Raw genomic sequence first — 15,372 nt, forward strand, 5'->3', positions numbered from 1 at the left:
TGTATAATTTTACCGTTTCCAATACAACGAATATTCGGTCCCAATTAACTCATTTTTTAATTATTTACATTCCGACAATTTTAATTATAATTGATTTAAAATAAATGAAAAAAAATAAAATGAAAACTGGCTAAAAATTCAGGGCTATTGGAAGTGTACACCTTATAGCTGCGAATACTTTTTTTTTGGATGCGGATAAATAAACTGAGGCTGTGAACAAAAAATAGGCAGAGCTATTGGAAGTGTCGTCCACTATGCCTTATAGTGGACGCCCTTATTAGACCTCCGGCAATTTACTTATCCCAAGGAGATTGGCGCCTTCACTTTTGAAACTGTACCTGTTTATTGCCTTTTTCAATATTGAAGCCCTAATATTTGCTAGCCTTATGTTTCCCTTCCATCGGATCAAATACATATAGATGTTTACAAAATTGAGAAATTGAGCAACATAACTGAAGAAGATGATGCTCAGAACACCGCCGCCGAGGAAGAGGAGGGCAGAATCTCCGCTGCAGGAAGACAATAACAACAATAACAATACGACTCTGAGCCCCAGTTCCAGTCGGCAGCTGCTGGTTTGCGAGGACTTGCCGGTGGCGGAATATTCGCATGACCACTCCATTCCAACAAGCTCCGAGCAGATGCTATGCACCTATCAATGCCGACAGATGGTATGCTATTTATGTCCCTTTCATTTCCATAACTCACCTCCTTTTTTCTTTTCCGAGTATTTGGATCATGTTGGTTTCTTCCGATTATGCTTTTGTTCCGCTGTGATTCTGGAAATGAATAATTCATGTCCCGTGATTACATTTAGCGTGTTCTATTGCAGAACAGTGGCCTATGTTGCACATTCCGTCAACTCATAGTAATTTTAATGCATCTGTAATCTGGAAATTGGTTACCAGTTTTTAAAGTTTCTCAATCTCGTGAATAACAGTGTTTAAAGTTGGCTAAATTACTTGAGTGCCGGTCTCTTTGTTTGTTCCGATCTGATTGATGTCTTTAGCAATCATTTATTTACGCATTTTCATTCACTTTATTTGTTCGATTGAGTATGATGCCTGTTCTAAAGATTTGTTAGCAATTATTTTGGCTGACTGAACTTGGTCTTGCAGGTGAAATCAGAATTTTTCGATGCCCTAAGCAGTGCAGAAAAACAAGCACATGATTATCAATCTAAATTTGAAGCAGTCAATGAGGGTTTTGAAAAATCTGGTAAGATTGTAGTTTGTGCTTATGGTGAAATGTAGACTTTAAAGCATTTCTAAAATTTCCTGGATTTTAGATCAGTTTCTTCATGCTCCCCTTCTTGGTATGAGCTACGATTCCAATAAAAGAATGCCTGCATAATCTTCTACCATCCGACAGTTACCTTCAGTCACGATATATTTTGTACCTTACTTTGGTATAACTTCTAAAAAAAGGACGCACTGCTCTTTGTTTCTGAGGAAGCAGAATTTCAAAAAGCCAAATAAACGTTGTTTCCTCTTTATTGTTGTGGAATTGCTTAAGTATTGGAATAATAAATACCTTTCATTTTATTTCATCCTTATCTTGCAGATGATTCCATTGTTAACTCTATAATTAGTTTATGTTTGATATCTACGTGCCATGATCCCAACTTCAAAATAAAAACTACACCATTGAGAATGTCTACCATAAATCTTTCCATAAGACTCCTCTTTTAACAATGCCTTCAGCATTCTCAAGGGGTTTTCATCCTAAAAATCCCAACAAATTGTTTTATAGCAAGCTGGGTTTTATTACAATGGAGGTGTGTATCTGCCTATCTGGGTAACCCAATTTATTCATATACATAAATAAATCTTAAGTATATATGTTGAGAAAGCTTTGCTCTCTTTCTTGCAAGCTTTTTTTCCTTCACAACCTCACATACAGCATTTATAGTAATATTTCTGGAATGACTACCTTATATAGTCTTTCAATCTCGCATTCTTCGATTTTGATGGCTGACATGCATTTTCAAGTAGATAAATTGTGACTGTTAATCACTAATTTGATATTCCATACGTTTGTCTATTATCGGCTTATTCGTATGTCTTTTAAGATGTGTATCATTTTCCTTGTACTTTCTCGCACAATGTCTAGAAGACCATATAATGATGTGAATTGTATCACCCAAAAAAAACCTTGCTTCTTTCAGAATCAGAGAGAAAGAAATTACGAGATAAATTTTTCAACACCGAGCAGGAACTAGCTGCTACTAGAGGACGTGAACATATATTACAGGAGCAACTAAGGAAGGAGGTCGATTTTTCTCAAGAACAACTCAAAAAGCAACTACAGGCCTTTAATGAGCTTGAGGTATACAAGTAGTGGAGCATGAACCATTCAAGGTTCTGAATATTTATCCTACACAATCAGTTTCTTATTGATGTATTGTCATACTGGTTTTGCAAATGAATTTTAAGTCCACCACATAGAAATATAAACTGTATGTTTTTCAGGGAAGGGAGTCAGTCTACTTATTCGTGCATTGAGATCTGAATTTGAGTTACCATTGTCTAAGAGATTGACCATTATCTATTTTTAAGTGGAGTCTCCCTCTTCATAGTTCCCAGACCTTAGATACTGAAAAACCATTTCTTTATTTTTTTAAAGTGCCTTTTCAGGGAAACTTCTCTTTCCCACTATCAACTTTGGAATGACCCCATTTTGCTAACTTTTATCTTTTTTTACTGAAACTCTTTGCGAGTGGTAATATCTACTACCCCTTTTATCGGTTTTGTAAACTTTTTTGCCTCTCAATTTCCTCTAACTACTGCTCAGTGGATGTTCCCACGGATTTTAATTTGATTCAAGCTGAAGATTATAATGAGTGCTATCTTTATTGTAATTTTATATCATTCTCTTCTCAACCCCTCGCCCCCCATGACTAAAAAGAAAAGCAAAGAAAAAGGTAAAAAGAACAAAAAGATGAAAGAATGATCTTTGTTAATGCGAGTTTTTAAGGAGCAGCAATTTTTGTTAATTCTTTGTCAAAGTCTTGGTGTTTTTAGCTTTACTAGATAGTAGTTTTGCTTAGATGTATTTCCTTTATGATTTACTGCTCAAATCAAATGGGATTGTCCTATGGTAACTCTAGTCCTGGTTTAAGAGGCCAAGAACTGAAACCTGAGGAACTTAATGTTGTTAGTAGTTCCATTCAACCCATCTTGCTAATCTACACTCTACAGACAATTTTGATGAATTTAATATGCACGATTACTGCCATTTAATTTCTTAGGAACACTGTGTTAGTACATAGTACACTGGCTAGTTTTAATATGTATAAGATCTGTTCTGAATTCTCGTTCATTTTCCATATTAGGTTGCTTTCCCTTTGCTCTTTAGATCAAATTATGTACATGTTTGCCTGTTGACACATGGTGACCACAGAGGGTTGATTTTTGTTACTATTCATTTAGCACTTTTAAAACCCGACATTTTGTTTCTCTGGTCGTGTTTTTTTCATCATTATTTCATGTTTGGTTTTGTAGATAAAGTTTCAGAATGAGACGCGTCTGCGCAAAAATGCTGAGTCATCAGCTGCTAAAGCTGAAGAAAGAGCACAAATATTAGAGGAGAAGCTAAATACTCTATCAGAAAGCATAGATAGGGAAAAGGGCCGTCTTCAAAATGAGCTTGCTCAAATGAGAAGTGACACAAAGCTGTCTGTTTCTAGAATAAGTGCTGATGTCAGTAATCTAGTTTTGTTATTTGTTAAAAGGTTATCATGGATTCATGGTGATTTTGTCATTTAATACTTCACCATCTTTTTGTGCAGCTTGAACGAATGGAATGCAGAGCCAAAAATGCAGAGAAAGAGTCGGAATTACTGAAACTACAGTTAGAAGGACTGAAAGAGCAACTAGATAAGGTAACTATTTTATTGTTTCAATTATATGTAGTTTATGCACTACTCAGTATTATTTTAATTTCATGAGGTTGTATAATCTATAGTTTCTTTACTTAAGAATACATCCTGTAGTTTGAGGAAGCAGGATTTTTTCTGCATTTCTTGAGAACAGGGCTAAGTTTAAAAACACTGTGTTTCCTTATTTAGTAAAATTGCTAAATTTTAAGCAAAGTTTCTGATTTTTTCTCTGGGAAGTTGATGTTCTGGGGATGTCAAAATGCAGACTGCATATTAGACATAACATGGAGGTCTAGTGGTCTACATTAGTCATATTTCTTAGTTCAATATTGCACCAGACCGATTGGTACAAACTTAAGGTAACACTGAAGCATTTCTCGCTTCTGTTTAATATAACTTCTTTGCTTACTAGATCTATAGATGTTCATGCAGCATCTTTCTCTGATGTCATACCTCATGCTAAAATGCAAATATCCTCTTAATGAATTGTACTCCGTATTTATCATCATATAGCCTATTTTTAGTTCCATCGCTTCATAAATTCATATCCGCTGTAATTATCTGACAACTTTAGAATGACTGCCAGTCCATGCAGGAGAAATTTGAGTTGCAGAAAAAATTGTCCACGGAATCTTTAAAATCTCCTTCGAAAGACAATAGTTTGTTGGTGAAACATTTGCAAGAACTGAGGAACTATGTAAGTATTCTATTCCTCAGTATCAGGTATTAGTGCATTTAACTAGTCTAAATGTAGAAATCACCATGCTATTTGGTTTAAAGAACTGAAATACGAGAGAAGAAAATTAGATCTGATCAGGGCGAAAAACACAACCTTTTGTGTGCAAACTATAATATTGGTGTTTGTTTTGCAGCCCTAAGAGACCCGCAGCATTACCTTATAATGAACCTGTGACACTAATCCAGATTGATGAAGTGATAGGGTTTATTAGATTGCTTCCTACTAACATGTTTGGCTTACATGTGCTGTAGTCTTAAACTAGGAAAATATATTGACGACATGGTGGGTAGTATTGGGTGGCCTGTTTTCATTCTCTCATGGTTATTCTCTAAGCAGCTGTCAATATTTTCAGTATTAGAAAAGTAGCATAAAACTTGTGTGTTATAAGGAACAACTTTACCCCAAGTGATTGTTCCCCTGCCTTCTACAAGATTGTTCTCCTGCATTCAATGTGTAGTGAACTGAGATATCCATTTTAATCTTTCCTTTTGAAGTATATTATGTCCATAATGGACCTATCTCATTATATCAATAGGAGTCTGAAGTTCGTGAAGCTAGAAAGATTAAAGCTTCTCAGGAAGACATAGAATTATTGAAAGAAAAGTTGCATGAAGAAAAGAGCCGCAAGGAAAGGGCAGAGTTGGAACTACTAAAGTTATCCGACCTCAAGTCAAACATGAAGAATCTGGAGGATGAGGTGTCTACATGGAAATCAGTGATTAAGGAACTTCCTGGTGTGTCATCTGTAGATGATATACCTTCTGAATTTGCAGCTTTACAGAAGTATGTATCTTAGTCATGTCGTGCTTCTCTTTCTATTATCTAGAGTTGCAGTATTATACAATTGCTCGATTGATCTTTTCATGCGAGGTACTCATGCTTATTAGACTTTCGTAATACTGCATATTGCTAAGATAGAAATCATGCATAAAACTGTTTCAGAGGAAAACTGGATTTGCTTCATATTGCACTTTTCTGCAGGGAGTGACATAACTTTTCCTGCTTATGGTGTTTACGAGCTCACAAATACTGTGTGTCAGACTTAGGCTTCAGATTCTATTCGAGGATCTCTGACCACTTTTATTCATCTCACATAGGAAGGTGGTCGATAGGATGAAGAATGAAAGTGAGACCCGGGAAAAGGTCATAGAATTTCAGGTGGCTCTTGATAAGGTTATTCTTGACAAACAAAATGCAGAAACTGAGGCTGCCATGGTGAAAGAGAAGGCAGAGTCATATAAAGCAGAAATCAAAAGGCTGGAACTGATGGTTTGTTCTATTAATCGTATGCAAATAAAAGTCCATGTCTTTTTCTCCAGTATAACTACTATAATGATTTAGAAGTTGAAAATGATTGCGGTGTGATTATCTTCAACTCTTTTAGTACTCCCTCTGTCTTGCCTCAAGTGTGGCGCTCCTTTTGGGCACGGGACTTTAGAAATTGTTGTTTAGTGGTTAAATAAAGAGAGTATAAAATATGAGAGAGAAAAAAAGTAGGAGGGAAAATAAAGTAAGAGAGATAAAAAAAGTGTTGGATTTTTGCAAAAAAAGGAAATGCATCACTTTAGTTGGGACCACCCAAAAAGTAATACAAATCACTTGAGGTGGGACGGACAGTGTACTTAATTCCTCTTGGAAAACTTATTACTTGTAGATGAAAAACTTTGTAAGAAATCTCGATGAAAAGTTGTCAGTTTATCAACTAACAAGTCCATCCAATCACCAAAAAGCGAACTTGTTTAGACAAACAATCACTGAAATTGACAGTCATCAAAAGTAACATGTTATCAAAGCGAACTAATTTGTATATGCTTGATGGAGCTTGTTTGATCTTCCTTGCTCTGAATGCTCCTTCTGTCTCTCATAGTCATTTTAATGTTTTAACTTTATTATTTAGCTAGGTTTGATTACAGAGGAAAGAGACCGCTTGAAAGATGTTATTAAGGAATTAAAAGAGCATAAGGATCTTGAAGGTGGATCTGGATTGGTCAGTGGAACTATATTCCAGGTAAGAGATACCGAGATTCATATGCTTGCAGTTCTTTTAAGACCTTTCTGCATTCTTATTCAACTTTCATGTGGACAGGAGCTTGAAATATCTCTGGACAAGAAGGAAAACTATGTCAGACAACTAGAAAATAGCTTATCAGAAATAAAGGAGAGTAATAGTCGACAGCACAATGAGATAATGTTGCTCAATGAAAGGTTAACTAATGAAGGAAGACGAGTAAAGATGCTAGAGCGTGAAGGTGATCGCCTACGTTCCGAGATATCTTTATTGGAGTCTAAGGTTTGTGTTCAAGGCAAATATACTTTGCGTGCTGGGTGATATTCTGGTTTGTCTTTGCGAGCTGTTAGCAATTTTTTGTGCTTATAAAATTCATGATTATTACAATAGTTTCAAATGATTTTTACATGTGCCACGAGGGTATAATTTACAAGGTGAAAAATCAATCTTTTTTGGGGTAATTGCAATATTAAATTTAAAGATGATGCCTTGTTGGACTCTAACTTGACACCTTTGTACCTTAGACATTAACCATTGTACCGGTAGGCCACATACTCACAAAAACACATCTGCTGAACCTAGATATTCATAGATCATTACACTAACATAGTGAAATATTAGCCTAATGTTCTCTTACTACACAATCGAATTGGAAAGCTCAGGAATTTTGTTGGCATGGTGAAGCCCTCTAATTAACCTGAAATTTTTCGTGTTCATTTTTTACTGATCAGTTATAGAGATCTCCTTGTCATTGTAATTCATATTAACTCAATAGTTACATAACTATAACATTTCCTACGTTTTGCCAGTTAATCATGCTTAGTGGATATTCGAGTGTCACACAATTGATGAAGAAAGTATGTTCCCTAAATATATTCTGTGTTGAAGTTATAGCTTTTGCCCCACTGGTTTGCTGATATTTATACTGATATATCTGGTAAAGTCTCTGCTCACTTGATACGATCCCACATCGGTTTCACACGAAAGTGTGGAATAGCATATAATAGGGAGTCAACCCTTTACCTTTGACCATGGTTTTGGGTTAAGTTAGGGCTTCCTATCTTATATGCTTATCAATTTGGTGCGGCCATGGTCAAAGGTAAAGGGTTGACTCCCTATTATATGCTATTCCACACTTTCGTGTGAAACCGATGTGGGATCGTATCAATCCATCCCTCTTTTAAACCGGACGTCCACGGACGGCACACGCCACGGGCCCACCATCCGCTTTACGGCCCTTTTTCCTTTCGGGCCCACGTTTTTTTTTCGGTGGCACCCCTTGGTCACACCTACGGGTAGCCCCTTTCCGTAGGACATCCGGATCCACGTTCACCGCACCAAATTGATAAGCATATAAGATAGGAAGCCCTAACTTAACCCAAAACCATGGTCAAAGGTAAAGGGTTGACTCCCTATTATATGCTATTCCACACTTTCGTGTGAAACCGATGTGGGATCGTATCATCACTTTTGTAGGATCTTATTCCATTAAAAATCGATACATAATGTGCGCAAGTAGTATGATCTGTTCTTCTGAGTAGATGCTAAGAAGCAATATGCCATCTATTTAGTTACAGACAGCTTGCAAAGTGTGCAATTTCCCCCTGTAGTGAGTGTCATCTTGTACTTTGTTTGCAGTTGGGACATGGCGATTTTTCTTCTGCCAATACAAAGGTCCTCCGGATGGTTAACACTCTGGCTGTTGAGAACGAGGCAAAACAAACGATAGAGGCTCTGCAAAATGAGCTGCAAAAGGCAAAAGAAAAGTTACTGGCTGTAGAAGAACTTAAAAAACAGTCATGTGAGCAACGACACCAGTTAAATATGAATATATGATATATTATTCCTTTCCTGGATAACATTACCTCATAAGGCCACAAACCCACAGACACACATGATAGACAGTTAGACACACGCACACAATGAAAGCAAAACACACACACACACATTTTACACACAACACATGCACACGCCACACAAGGAGACACACATACACACTACGCACCCTTATATTGTATTTGTTGCATTTGATGGTAAGACATATTTGCTGACTCTTAAATTGATTTGAGGAAATTAATCCTCATCACTTTACTTTAAGAGTGTCTTGAGTTATTATTATTATTATGATACTTTAATTTGCTCATGGTAAATAGCTGATGCTGGCACACATGTTGACTCCTACGTTGCTGCGAAGATTAAGCAGTTGAAAGAGCAGATTGCAACACTTGAAAAACGTGAGGAGAGGTGAGTGAGCAATTACTAAGTTTTTATAGTATTTGCCTTGTTATAGCTTGTAATAATGTAGGTGGTGAATAAACAGGTACAAGACAGTCTTTGCAGAAAGAATCTCTGTTTTCAGAAGGGCATGTTGTGAACTTTTTGGTTACAAGGTATTCCAATCCAAATCTATTTTGTAAGTTATGGTTGATTATGCTTGAATTGAACAAACTTTCTTTCAAACAACTATCCAGATTCCTCACTAGAATATACAAATCAATTTCCATGCATTTTACTAAAACAAGAAGGAAAAAATAGGAAGAGTGGTCAAATATTTCACATTTCCAACTACATTTAATGTTTTCTAGTATGCTTGAAAGATTTTGGTTGCACATTTTAACTATGATGGAGCTAATGACATGGATGGAGTACAAACTAAATATAATAGTTATAAACTAATTGTGTGTTTAATTGGTTCAAGATTTGACCGATTGTTTTAATTTCATTCATTGTAGCATTTCAAAGAACACATTTCTATGATTGGCCTTTTCATCTCCCCTCTCCTCTCTATTAAGAGAGGACACCATATGTAATTATAGGTTTTAACAAATTATACTAGGTTCAAATCAACCACAACTGGAAATTGGAAATAAAAGCAAATGATAATAATTACTCTCGTGGATAAAGGAATGAGCTGAGAGTAATAAATATAATGCTTATACCATATGCCCTTGTTTTAAAAGTTAGAATGTTTTTTGAAATGTTGCATTTAAAAAAAACAATATTGGTTGCATATAGTTGTATAATAATTTTGATCAGTGTTTTACATATTTCTGCCCATTTAAAGAACTAGCTAGGGGGTGAAATTTGTGAAAAACACAAGCAAAAAGCGTACCTTAGTGTTTTCTTATTCTTACTTTTTAGAGGATCAATCCTGGTTTTCCATTTCCCCTCTGTGGTGACTCGAACCCTAACCCAATAGTTGAAGGGGAAGTGTCTTACCAATTGAGCAGTGCTTTGTCCTCGACTACCTTAGTTAATATTCATGGTTTAGTTTTAGAAAAGTTGGATGTTTGATTCAGTTTTTATTTTTCTTATTAGAGCCAAACCATTAAGACTACTATTTCTGTATACTTCCGTTTAACTTTCATGAGCATGTTCTCGTTTTAGCTTTCTTACGTGTATATTCTTTTGTGAAGTCTTGCAAACTATTAGCAGTCTTGTTTCATTATGTGTTATGCCCATTATACTAACATTAGTTATAAAAGGCTATTTAACTAAGATATTAAATAAATGTATGGAATAATTTGAATTGATATTCAAATTCTTTTTGCTTTTTTGAATTATCATTTTGGAAATCCATATATAGATGGGTAAAACATCTAGGAAGACTGAAACATAGTAGCAGGTTACAATGATGCCATAAGTTATTATGTTATTTGACTTTGGAATTGGGCTTGGACTCGGAGTTTCATGCCACTCACAAATTCCAGTGATGCCATAAGTTATTCTCTGATTTTAAGCTTGCTACCACTTTTTATTCATGGGAGAGATTTTGGATTGACTAACTGGCAATGTATGGCTTTAATTTCGTGCACTAGTTCATTTATAGTATTAATTTTCTGAAATTGCATATCTTGTTATCTTTTCAATGCGATTCAGATTGTGATGGATGATCACCAACGGCCAGATGGAATTCCAGTCACACGATTTACTCTGCATTCGATCTATGCACTGAGTGATGATGAGAAGCTTCAATTCGAATATGAATCAGGGAACACAAATATTGTGGTAAGCTGTGCACTATTATTTCTTTTTGTGTGGTTGAGGACTTGAGGTGAAGTGGTAGTAGTTTGCCTAAGGTCTGAATAAATGGATGTACAATGAAAATCAAAATTTTCATTTCTCTTTTGCTTATACTTACTTACATTTATGCATTTTTACTGAATACACTTGACCCTCTCTTAGAAGGATGCTTCTCAAGAAATCCCTACATGGTTGTTTATTAAAATGCATCCATAATTTAAGTTAATGCACCAGGAGAGAATGTAGCTTCTTAAGTCGATGAATATTGGAGCCTAGCAATTCTACCTTAGAAAGTTTTAAATATATTCTCAGTACGGGTAGATTTTTTAGACTATAGAAGAGTAAATGTGATACATGTTGAATATTGGAGGGAAGTAACAAATAGAAAAATCATCATATATTTCAGAAAAGAAGGTAGTGTTATCATAGGTTGCATGTGAGGATTTATTTTAAGCACTTTTAGGAAGGATTTACTTATATTTGATAAGTTGTTCTTTTAAAGGTGTGTCAAATAGTATAATAAACAAAAGTCCCTTTAATCATGGTAAAAAGCAGGGAAAGTATAGTAGAATTTCAAAAATATGCTTGCAGAGAGAGTTCTTTTTTGGTACCAACTTTCCTGAAGAAGATATAATTTGACCTTTTGATTTTGGAATTATATAGAATACTAATTATGTCCAAATAACTGGACAGATAAGATTAAAGTAACTACATACTACTATTACCATTCAACCTGAATTAAATTGTGTTTTTATCATTTTCTTCTTTTGTAATTTTTTTATCTCAGGTGAATGCGTATACTTCACAACCTGAGATATCTCGACAGGTTTGATCTGAATATCCTTTGGACTTTTTTTTTTCTGTGTGTTTCGAAATCCTAAAGACATAGTCTCTGATTCATCAATCCATGCTGACTTTTTTTAGTCAGTTTAATTTATAATTTCATAAATAACCTGATGGAAGTTGCGACCTACATTGATAACTATCCAGAATAATTTTTCAGTCATTCCAAACTGAAGCATGGTTGAGTAATTAGCAAATTTTATGCTTATTTTAAGCAAATATTGTGTGGCCATTATTGTTTTGATACATCTATTGTTATAGGATTTCATTCACCAGACATTTGACATTTTCTGCCTTTTTCATCTTTCGTGACAACACCAGTCTTGGGACTGAAGTAGATAAGCACCAAACATTTTGAAGGCCTTATTCTCCTAAAATGACCTGCAAACTAGATAAATAAATCACTAAGTGCTTTAGGGATCAATTGAATTCATTTTTATTTTTGTATTTTTTGTTTTGTTTACGTCTTTAGTGACCATTTTTAATTAAATGATGTGTTTTGTAGGTTGATATATTTATCCGGAAGATGAATTCTATTCCTGCTTTCACGGCTAATCTGACTGTGGAATCTTTCAATAAGCGTACTCTATCATGAAATGTGGCAGCACAGCAGTATTGATTTTCACTTCTCTTTGTTTGTGATTACTCTTTTAATGTAAGGTTTTGGTTTGTGTTGGGATGATTTAACTTGCACTCCCTTCTACGGAATGGGGAGTCATTTGTCAGATAATTTCATTTCTTATGACATTTATCATCTCTCCTGATTCTTTTCAATTACTACTTCTTATATCTAGAAAGGAGGAACTCAAACTGAACCTCTCATTCCAATCAATCATGTCTTGTAGTTGAAAACTCATTGTATGTTTAAAAGTAAGATAAACTCCTTTATTTTATTTCTTATTAGGTTAGACTAGGTATGAATAGGCTGATTCAAATTTTCTAGTGACGCAATTGTGATAGGGGTAGATTGAAGGTGGAAATGGTGAAAAAAGCAGAGGTCTTCTACCAACCTAAACCTTGCATCAAGTGGGATCTCTATATTTACAGCTCAAGTTTCAAAACTTGAGATAATTCTTGTTTCATGGAGTTCGGAAATGTTTAGATGAGTGAGTAACTAATGGTGTAGCTTTCGGTGGCCTAATTTTTAGATCTAATGGCGTAGCTTTCAGCGACCTAATGGCGTAGCTTTCGGGCATGGATGGCAAGTCACAAATTCCGGTAGAGGAATGAGGTATGAATTTTGGTTGAGTTTGAGGTCCAACTCAACTCTGTAAAGCATGAGGCAGTGGAAACATAAAGCCATTAGAGAAGGTCCTATGTTTGCTCTCATTGCATTTTGGAATAGCATTGGATTCCTCAAAACTCCTCCACTCTGACTATGGGAGTAATGTCTTTCACTTTCACCACAGTGCAAAATATCATAGGCCATGGAATTAATTTGAAATTGAGGCTGTTATTTGGTTTACAATTGTGGATTCGTCAGCTTCTCTTAATTAGGTGACTAGAAATAAAAAAAAAACATCGTACATGTGCGGTTTGACATCTTGGAATGGATCTTATCTTGATGAGAGAGAAATGATATTTGGTGAAATCTCGAATGCACATACGCTGAACCTTGACGGTAGTGGCATGGCCTAAACACCACACTGTGTTAGTGCACTAGAAAAAGGAGTCAAATTGTCCCCCATCTTAAGTAGTCCAATTCAACTTGGACTAATTTTGATACATTGGGTATCTTCAAATTAATTGATGATAAGAGGAGTAGCTCACCTTAAATTGATAAAAGTCTACTGAATTCCATCTTAATATCAATTGGTGATAGAAGTATTTTACGAGACTTATATAATGAGACACTGCTTCCGTCTCTTAAAAATAGAAGCTATTATCAATTTGGGTCGTCTCTTAAAAATAGAAGCTATTATCAATTTGGGTCGTCTCTTAAAAATAGAAACTTTCTAAACTTTCTATTTTAGGAAGTGAACTCCACAATCTACTGACTCTATAATCACTTCTTTTTCCCTTCCTCTCTCTTACTTTACTAATTCTTCTCACATTCTCTCTTACTTTACTAATTATTACTATCTCTTATTTTACCAATTGTGCATTAAAACTCGTGTCATTTCAAAACTTTCTATTTTTTAAAGACAGAGGTAGTAGCTCCCTCCATTCTTTATTAATAGAGGCATTTCTTTTCGGCATGGAGTTTAAAATAGTGTGTTAAATGGATGGTGAAAAAAGTATGAGAGAATAAAGTATGAGAGATGGAGAGAGAATAAAGTAAAACTGAGAATTACTTTTTTGCCAAAAAATAGAAATAACTTAATTAACTTGGAACTTTCCAAAATAGAAAAATGACTCTATTAACATGGAACGGAGAGAGTAATGGTTTGTTCTTTTTCCATTTTGATCAACTGGTGATAGAAGTAACTTATGAGACTTAGGGCATTAGCAATGGGGCGCCCTAAGGCGCGCCACGTCAGCAGTTTTATCCTCCTACCTCCCCACCTGTAGTGGGGCGCCCTAAGGCGCGCCCTATGGCGCGCCACGTCATCATTTTTTAATATTTACAAAATCCATACGAATTTAAAAAAAATAATACATTAAAATACGAATTTCAAAAACTGAATTTCATTTAATAAAAATTAATACATTACAATGCGAATTAAAAAAAACGCAAACTCAGCGACGGCGGTTACGAGCCCACACTTCTTCAATCATGTCGCTCATGAGCTGCGCATGCTCCTGTTGGTTGCGCATTGAGGCCTGTCTAGATAGAACCTCTTCGAAGCCTAACGGTAACCCTCTATCGGGTGTGTCGGTCGATGTGCCGGAAGAGCTAGATGCACGGTCGTCTTCATTCCAGTCGGTGATGCTTCCGCCTTCACTCTCGACTATCATGTTGTGCATGATTATGCACGCATATATGACATCGGCGATGACTTCCTTGTACCAGAAACGAGCCGGCTTTTTCACAATTGCCCACCGTGATTGGAGCACCCCAAATGCCCGCTCGACATCCTTCCGCGCCGCCTCCTGCTTTTGCGCAAATAAAACCCTCTTCTCACCAATTGGGCAGCTGACCGTCTTTAGGAAAATTGGCCACCGTGGGTAGATGCCATCGGCCAAGTAGTACCCCATATGGTATTGGCGTCTGTTGGCAGTGAACTCGATGGTCGGGCCGTTGCCGTTACATTGGTCGGTGAAGAGGGTGGACGAGTTGAGGACGTTGATGTCGTTGTTCGACCCGGCTACGCCGAAGTAAGCATGCTAGATCCAGAGCCGATGGTCAGCGACGGCTTCGAGGATCATCGTCGGGTGGCTGCCCTTGTATCCACCTATGTCGAATAGGCCAATGGACTTGCTCAGCCGCCGCTGTCGCGGCCGCCGCCGCCTCCTTCTCGCGCTGCATTTGCGCATAGCATGCCGCCATGGCCTCTTCAACGGCTGCATCTAATGCTTCGTCAAGCGAACCACCGGATTCAGACGAACTAGAACTATTGATATCGTCGCCGAGATTCATGTTGGTTGGATGTAGAGAGAGAATATGTAAAGAGATAGTCGATATGTTCGTATGCACAACTGAATGAGAAACGAGATTTAAATAGAAAATCAAAACCGCGTGCCATCGTCCGCGTCGATCGTCCGCGACCTCCACAATGGGGAGGACGATGGCGCGGACGATGACCATCGTCCGCGACAGCCGCAATGGGGCGGACGATGGCGCGGCCGATGGCCATCGTCCGCGCTATCCTCCGCGACCGAAGTATAGGGCGCGACTATCGTCCGCGCCCTATGGCACGCACCCGCAATGGGTGCGGACGATGGATGGCGCGGACGATGAGCGCCATCGGGCGTGCCATCGTCCGCCCATTGCGGATG

General features: G+C 36.8%; 1 protein-coding gene across 1 annotated transcript; it reads left to right on the top strand.

The window, feature by feature from the left end:
* Positions 1-311: 311 nt before the first annotated feature.
* Positions 312-12,267, top strand: LOC121805831 (mitotic spindle checkpoint protein MAD1-like). Its single transcript, XM_042205848.1, has 16 exons — positions 312-671; positions 1,119-1,218; positions 2,168-2,328; positions 3,504-3,701; positions 3,791-3,883; positions 4,467-4,577; positions 5,155-5,402; positions 5,717-5,888; positions 6,517-6,627; positions 6,706-6,909; positions 8,266-8,428; positions 8,781-8,871; positions 8,948-9,017; positions 10,507-10,635; positions 11,438-11,476; positions 11,999-12,267. Exons 1-16 carry the CDS (start codon positions 462-464, stop codon positions 12,086-12,088), a joined length of 2,190 nt encoding a protein of 729 aa, XP_042061782.1. The 5' UTR covers positions 312-461; the 3' UTR covers positions 12,089-12,267.
* The last annotated feature ends 3,105 nt before the right edge of the window (positions 12,268-15,372 follow it).

The sequence above is a fragment of the Salvia splendens genome, chromosome 5, assembly GCF_004379255.2.
Source record: "Salvia splendens isolate huo1 chromosome 5, SspV2, whole genome shotgun sequence".
NCBI lineage: Eukaryota > Viridiplantae > Streptophyta > Magnoliopsida > Lamiales > Lamiaceae > Salvia > Salvia splendens.

Bases quoted from the DNA above. Each gene is read 5' to 3' on its own strand.
- LOC121805831 (XM_042205848.1), top strand. From the start codon at position 462: ATGATGCTCAGAACACCGCCGCCGAGGAAGAGGAGGGCAGAATCTCCG. The intron at 5,889-6,516 runs GTTTGTTCTATT...TTTATTATTTAG, and splicing joins TCAAAAGGCTGGAACTGATG to CTAGGTTTGATTACAGAGGA. The intron at 8,429-8,780 runs GTGAGCAACGAC...CATGGTAAATAG, and splicing joins AGAACTTAAAAAACAGTCAT to CTGATGCTGGCACACATGTT.